We start from the raw sequence: 7,884 nt of genomic DNA on the forward strand, positions 1-7,884 counted from the left end.
GACCCAGCTCAGCCACAGGGGCATCGCCACAGTGCCCACCCCAACCAGGACATCAGTGGGGTCCACTCCACAAGCTGCAAAGTCAGACCCCAACCACGACCATGTCCCAGACAGAACCGGTAATCCCTGGTATAAAGAATCCCCAAAGGGAAACACCAGTGAATAAAACCTTAAAATAAAGATAATAAAACGTCATACGTAAAATGTATGTAAAAACATAAAAGAAAATATCAATAAATGCACAAAATAAAATGAGATGCTGATAATATATATATATATATATATATATATATATATATATATATATATATAAAACGTGATTAACAATACATAAATAAATATAATTTAAGACTATCTCAAACCATGTTAAAAAGGTGGGTCTTGAGCCTCTTCTTAAAAACCTGTAAGAAAAATTAGCTTCTACAACTATGTATTTAAATAGAGTTCATTTAGATAGAGCTGAGGGACGAGTGATGATTAAGTGTACAGTCAAGACGAAGCAGAAGTGCAGTCCTCTGATCCTAGCTATATTGTGTAGGTAAAAAAAATGCAGTTTTACAAGATTAGATTAGATTAGATTAGATTAGATCAGGTTAGGATAAGAAACCTTTATTAGTCCCACAATGGGGAAATTGCAATATGCAACAGCAATTGTAAAGCTTTTGATATGTGAGCCTAAAATGATAAAATCCTGGACAAATAAAACCCTCAACCCAGTTAAAAGGTTCCTGGTTCCAAACCTCTCTGGGTCTTCTGTGGGTTTGCATTTTCTCTGGCCTCCAGTTTCTTTCAACTTTCCCCCCCAAAAAACCTCATCCAGGTATTTGATGAGTCTAAATGTTAAAGTGCAAAAATGTATTCTTTTGGTTTCCCACTGACATTTTATTACATTTTTGCTTCATGTTTTTCCCCTCCGTTAACCGCCACCTTAACGTGGTGGAGGGGTTTGAGTGCTTGAGTGATCCCAGGGGCTAACCTGTCTGGGGCTTTTGCCCCTGATAGGGTCTCTCATGGGTGACGAGCCAGACTAAGAGCGGTTCAGAACCTCCTTCACATCTCAAGATTTCGTTACATTTCCCGGATTGGTGTCACATGGGCTCCACTCAGGAGACACGCCTAGAGTTGGTGCTTACAGGCAGCCAGCCACCTGGTGACCGTGGCTCCTCCCACGGGCCTAGCCCAAAGAAATGATGCCCGTGTCATTTCTTTAGGCTAGGCCCGTGGGAGGAGCCACTCTCCCGTGGACCCGTCACCTGCAGGAGAGCTCAATCCGTGATTCTTACGGATCACTAGCTGCAGTTTGCGTTTATACGCGTGTACTGCGAACCCCCCTCTTCCCCCACACACGTCACAGATGATGAGTGATCAGGTTTATTTATTTTGAAGAGCTGTACAAAAGCATTGGTACATGTGTGTGGGCCTATGAAGTGATCCAGAGAAGAGCAGCAGCCGTCCCGACAGGAGAAACCGGTGGGAGGGGCTTTTATTACAGCAGGGGGCACAGTAAAAGAATGAAAGTAGTAAATTCTAACATCCCCTACTTTTCTTCCTTTTTTAAACTATAACTTTTCCCCCTTATTAAGATGCAATGTCTGAAACACTTTGTGTATATGGGTTTTTTTTCTTTGTATGAGAATATTTTGAGTCCAAAGACGTAATTAGTGTTTTGCTTTTGTAAATTGGTCTTAGTGAGCAAATACTTTGAGTGTGGGTGTATACATTTTAAAATACTTTATTTTTTAAATTAAATATAATAAATTTAGGGCTGCATGGTGGCGCAGTGGTTAGCGCTCTTGCCTCACAGCTAGAAGGCCCCGGTTTCGACTCCCGGCTGGCACCTTTCTGTGTGGAGTTTGGATGTTCTCCCCGTGCATGCGTGGGTTTTCACCGGGGACTCCGGCTTCCTCCCACCATCCAAAAACATTCTTCATAGGTTCATTGGTGACTCTAAATTGCCCCTAGGTGTGAATGTGAGAGTGGATGTGTGTGTGATTGAGGCCCTGAGACAGACTGGAGACCTGTCCAGGGTGTGCCCCGCCTTCGCCCATCAGCAGCTGGGATAGGCTCCGGCACCCTGCGACCCCGAAAGGGACAAAGCGGTCAGGAAGATGGATGGATGGATAATAAATTTAATATTAAATCTTTTTTTTGTTTGTTTTTTTCTGTTGATTCAGATTGCCAACCTCATTTGATTCAAGTGTTGCTTTAATGACAGAAACTAATGAAAGAAATAAGCTGCATAATTCATTAAGTAAGGGATAATACCCGACGAAGTGTGCGTTATGAGAAATTAACGCGAAGCGGAGGACGGTTTAGGCCTCCGCGTCGTGCGTTAATTTCTCATAATGCACTCTTCGGAGGGTATTATCCCGCTTATACCATGGTCATTTACAAAATAAATAAACATTCAATCAATATTTAGTACTTTATTCTTGTTATTTCTTTGGTTTAGCTCATTTTTTCACACAAAGCGGACTATTTGATCCGTGATGCGGTTTGTTGTCACGGGGAAATGGAACACGGCATGAAGCCGGAAGCCGTTACAGACCTCAGCCGCAGCGGTAAAGTGTCGCTGTCTTGAAAGAAAGACCCGGACAAATTAGGATATTTTTCATCTTTTCTGACGTTAATCCTTCAGTGAGCAGCTAGAACATAAACAGAACACAATCAGCTTCTGTCGGTGTTTCATTCCACGGCAGGTTCGTTCTTTTGAGCTGCTCTAAAATGAGAAACTCCCTCTTGTGGTGAAACAGAAGACCACACCTTGATGTCGAGTGGTGTTTTATTAGAAGGAGAATAACCAATTTGTCAATATTAATTTACCTTACAAAAGGAGAGGAATATAAATGCTGGTCGCTACAATAAGTTAAATAAAGCATCAGTTCAGAGAGAAAGTTCATCCATTACTGCTTGTTTTGTCCAGACAATGAAGGAAAATGTGTTTTAAAGAAGCCTGCGCAGTGATATCGAACGTTTGGTCTGTGTGACCGGAACTTCTTTTTTAGGTGTGCGTTATTACTGTGCATTATCACTTTTTAATGCACACCCAGCAGCCAATCAGAATCGAGTATTCACCCAGACCATGGTATAAAGGTTTAATAAACCATCATCTTAATTGTCTTTATTTTTAGTGAACATGTAGTTTACGCACTTCAATGTTAAAACTAATAATGCTTAAGATGTTTTTTTACATCTAGTTTTATGTATGAGTCAATTCATACATAAACCAACAATGAACCAACCAAACAGTGTTTATGGAATTGTCTTTTATGCATTTCTGCTTCAATTCAGGAATGGAAAATTCCTGAATTTTAGAGTTAGAAAATATCCCACTCCGTCACAGTAGGTGGCGGTATTGCGCGTTGACGTTCGTGCCGTCCGCCATTTAAACCCTAAGAAGAAGACTTGCGCAGTCATTTCCCCTTAGTATACTAGCCGCCCCGTGGCTACTTCGTCAAAAAATCTAAGTTTCTGTTCTCTAAAGGTTTGAACCTTTATCAATTTACTGGTTTTTTTTAATGTTGATTGGATGTATTCTTACCATGTTGTGTGATTGGATGCTGCGTTACTTTGTTATGCTAGCGCCGTTAGCTTTTGTGTTCTAGCCTTTAGCTTAAGCTAAAAACAAACAGGCTGTCAGTTTTTTTTTCTGGTCATACAGGATTTACAGTGTATGCAAGGATCTTGTAATACCGGGTTTTATATCTCAAACAAACCCGGATTTAGGTCTTCCTTCATCTATCATTGTCTTCAAGAACCACCAACGAAACGAAAAAAGTTTCATCTTTTTTGTTACTAAAAAAATAGAGAGAGTAGTATTTTTTCTCATTATGGGAGTCTCTGATAAAGAAAGAATTCCTTGCATTTCTTTTTGGTCACAGATTCCATTCTTTTTACATCCTGAGAACAGGAACTGCTGTAAACACTTATGAATGGACCTGAAGGCATCCCTCAACATGTTGAACTTTCTTCTCCATTTTCACGAGCACTACAATGAAAACCAAGCAAAAATCCTCAATCAACTTTTCCATAAAATTGTGCAGATGTTGCCGTTTCCCTCCTCTAGTTTTTCTGTTTTTTGTGGTGTTGCTTTTGAGCATCATCCTGTTTTCCTACAAAGTTCTATATGTCTCAATGAGATAAAAGTGCAAAAATATTTATCAAAGGAAGTAATGTCAACAGCTAGTTTACACTAAATGTTCGAATCAAGTCAAAGTGCTGAGTGAATGTGGAGCCATAGACCAAAATATTCCACTGACCTCAAGACCGACAGGACGCTGTCCAGCTTTTTCCTTTGTATGTGAAGGTGCATGTTTCAATGTCTCATCATGAGCTAGTGATAAGCAAATGTAATCTTTGTTTTAAAACCGAAGAAGAGTTTGTGCAAACTAGTGATCATAAACTAACATTGCATGGTATGACTGGTTGGACCTGTATCTGTTTTTGGTCCAAGGGATATTTGTAACCTATCAAGCTTGTCAAATGTGTAATCGCCGGTGTACAGGGGAGAATTTAAAGCAACTTTTAGAAGTTTCATGATAAAAATTGAGAAAGGAAATGCTTTAATAGACAAAATCTGGTTTAGGATATTGTAGTGGTCAAATACTCGTATGCACCATGACAGCAATAGGATGGGGTCAAGACAGTTTCAGTTATCTATTCTGCACAAAGCAAACCACTGCAGCAGCTCACATAAGCCAAAGCAACCCCAGATACTTGAATGCACCTACACAACTGGTGTAGGTAGCAGATGTCATCGGCCTGCTGCAAAATCGGCTCCGGGGGTTGCGGCTTGATTACGTATAAGATTGTGATTGGTCCGGACCATTAGACCACTGTCACGTGACACGGGGAAGGACACACTTCCGCCATAACAATGCACGGGCTCTTCCCGAGTAAAGAACCGAGGAGGTCCGAACAAATACGTTAAGAATCACAAAAGGGACGCTATATTTGCAATCAACCGCAAAAACCTTGACAACGAAATAATTCAATCGAGGCGAATTATCACAGGAGAATGATCGTTATTTTAATAGAGTAATTTTTTCAAAATACATCCTGGCAGTGTTGAACTTCTTTCTGGTCGCACGGACCGGATGAAGTCCCGCTGGAATATGCAGCTCACGTTCTGCTCAGTGACATAAACACTGAGGAGAACAGCCATTAGTGAAGGGGCTGTCAATGCCAAAATAATAAATAATAGCCTCACATATTATACTTTATCAATAAAGTGGATTCCCATTTGCCACAATATTCTGAAATAAGATAAAATTCAAAATATACATTCATGTGTCCTTTGAAATCTTCTGCTGCAGAAGGCCTCTGTCCTGACTCTGTAACCTGAACCTAATAATTTTCAGCAAACTTTGTTCACAGATTTAGTCAGACAAAGAAAAAGGTCAGAAAAGAAAAGTTAACCTTCACATTTTTTTTATCACATTATGGATTGGTAATTCTTAACCAAGTTGTCATTCGTTATTTTATTGACTTTCTTGTTTAGAAAAAAAACCAAAAAACATTCAGTTCTCCATAAAACACTCAATGAAGTGGTTTTGTTGAGACGGCTGTATCTATGAGATATACAAAAGACAACAATTCTTCTTGTTACCAAATCATTTTAAATGAAGAATTGGACAGATTCAAAGACAATAATTTTAAATGTACTTATTCTAGGGCTGCCACAATTAGACGACTAATTGACTATTAAAATAGTCGACGACTAATTTATTAGTTGATTAGTCGTTACTTTGTATTATATGGAGTCAGAGTGTAGTAAAGTTGAAGGTTATGTGGGGCATTATACAAGCTTTTTTTGGTCTTTTTTGGCACTTTTTAAGTTTTTTAGGCTAATTTGAAGGCTAATATTTTAGCTGGCTATCAGCTTCAGTGTTTTCAGCTATCAATTTCAGCATCTTCAGCTTACAGCATTCACACTAGCTGGTAATGCTATATATCTAGTTTTTAGTTAGGCCAATGATGGTTGAGATGTGTGTTTTACGTCCACTTTGTGCACGACCCAATTAGTGGACTAATCAAAAAAAATAATTGGTGATTAGTCGACTATTAAAATAATTGTTTGTGGCAGCACTAATTTCTTAAATAATTTACTGGTACAGTGTTTGTTTTGTTTTGGATCTGTGGGTAATTTCTCATCAATGCAACCCTCATAAATCCTCATTGGTTCTTCTCCATCTGCTCTTTCACATGGAGTGGTGCAGGGTAGAGGGGTTTTCCTGAAGCACATGCGCTGTACTGATGACCTCAATCTGTTTCTGCAGGTCTTCCATTTTACATCACGCTGGGCTTGTATTGTGAGGATGAGGAGTGGATCTGGATGGAGGATGTGGTTCTGCACTGTCCGCCTCAATCAGACGATGGGCTCAGCTCCATATTGGAGTTGACTGAGAAGCTCCTTGAACCTTTCCCCTGTCGCTCTCCTCCACTCTTTAGGCCGTGGTTCACAGACAGCCGGCTCCCCATCAGACCGGCAAGGCCAGCTCCTGTCATTCCTGCAGCAGAGGAGACCTTCTCAGCAACACAGCCCAGCACCAAAAACACTTCAGAGAACGGCCATGCAGACAGGATAGGCGCAGAAAATCATCAGAGTCCACGACCACAGCGGAGCAAGGACACATTGTGTGTCTCTGAGACACCAGATCATCTCCTCTGTACACGCGGAAATCAAGAACGCGTGCCCATCAGGCGGTCTTGGAGCATTGTCCCGCAGAGAGAACTGTTACCCCACTCTCATCTGCTCTCCAAACAGTTTGATTCCATGGTTTCCATCCACAGACTCCACCTCCGGCAGAGGGCCAAGTGGGTGATAACCAAACACAACTGTGGGAACGTGGAGAAGGTTGGTGAAGATCAGGGAAACGGTCAGCTCTTTGCTGGTTTCAGACGAAGGGTAAATATTCCTCTGCATGACACTGTTGCTGTGTTGATCATCAGATGTCAGCATTCAAGCTAAACCCAGAGATGAACTGCCTAAACTGTGGCTGCTGCCTTCAGAGGGTGCCACGCCGAGTAATCTGCCTTCATTCCTTCTTCTCTCACTTTAAGCTGCGCTCACAACACCCTCCACAACGGGCGTTCAAGCAATCACTTCCAATGTGTGAATGTCTGTACATTCCAGCTTCTGCCTTCAAAACTTCACCTGTTGCCACTCAGGTTTTTACGACCGTCATCAGGCTCCACTTACAAAACGCCTGGCCATTAAATGCACATTTAATGTTAAACCAGGTTGAACTTTAACCAGTCTGGGCCTTGGATTTGGTAGTGATGTTTGAAAATCTGTGACAGAGAAGAAATGAATGTTTGCATTTCTTGTCTGGCTAGATTCTTTCATATTGGGAAGAGATCTGTGAAAGAAAAATCTGGAGCAAGATTCATGAGATTGGTGATTGGTGTGTCACATGCCCACTGTAGTGTGAACATCACTTTCTTTCCATCCATGGAACCCCCTGCAGTGCTGTCAAATCTAGCTGTCACTCACAAAACCCCCGTTTCTGTCTTTTTTTACAGATAAAAGGATCAGCGTTTTTAGAGTTTAGATCAGGGGTCTCAAACTTGCGGCCCACGGGCCATTCGTGGCCCCCAAGTCAATATTTTGTGCCCCCTGCCTTAATGTAAAAGTTTAATGTCTACTAAAGAATATCTACTTATTGTCCACGCTTCTTTGATAATAGCTTTTTATTTGCTTTATGTTTAAAACTTTACATTTGTCATTGTCATTGGATCTGGTCGTCAGAAAAGCCCTTAGCAACAGTTGCTAGCGTCATTAGCTCCTGTCGTTTCACAGAAGGTTAAGGTTAATGATGGTTAAGATGTGTGTTTTACATCCAGTTTATCCATGATCTGATTAGTCGACTTCTTCTTTTCCTT

The 7,884-nt window shown here is 40.9% G+C and overlaps 1 protein-coding gene across 3 annotated transcripts in view; it reads left to right on the forward strand.

Annotated features, from left to right (window-relative positions):
- zgc:101664 (uncharacterized protein LOC450064 homolog) overlaps nt 1–7,884 on the forward strand; it is a 15,219-nt gene that overhangs the window by 2,256 nt on the left and 5,079 nt on the right. Inside the window, exons 1-2 of one of the 3 annotated variants that reach the window (XM_024261003.2) lie at nt 3,332–3,484; nt 6,279–6,907. In XM_024261003.2, the coding sequence (XP_024116771.1) occupies nt 6,335–6,907 (573 nt within the window). In that variant the 5' untranslated portion in view covers nt 3,332–3,484; nt 6,279–6,334. Of the gene's footprint in view, nt 1–3,331; nt 3,485–6,278; nt 6,908–7,884 lie in introns of those variants that run through there. The other 2 variants (XM_024261005.2, XM_024261004.2) reach the window with 2 other exon arrangements.

Source organism: Oryzias melastigma, linkage group LG9 (assembly GCF_002922805.2).
Source record: "Oryzias melastigma strain HK-1 linkage group LG9, ASM292280v2, whole genome shotgun sequence".
Classification (NCBI taxonomy): Eukaryota; Metazoa; Chordata; class Actinopteri; order Beloniformes; family Adrianichthyidae; genus Oryzias; species Oryzias melastigma.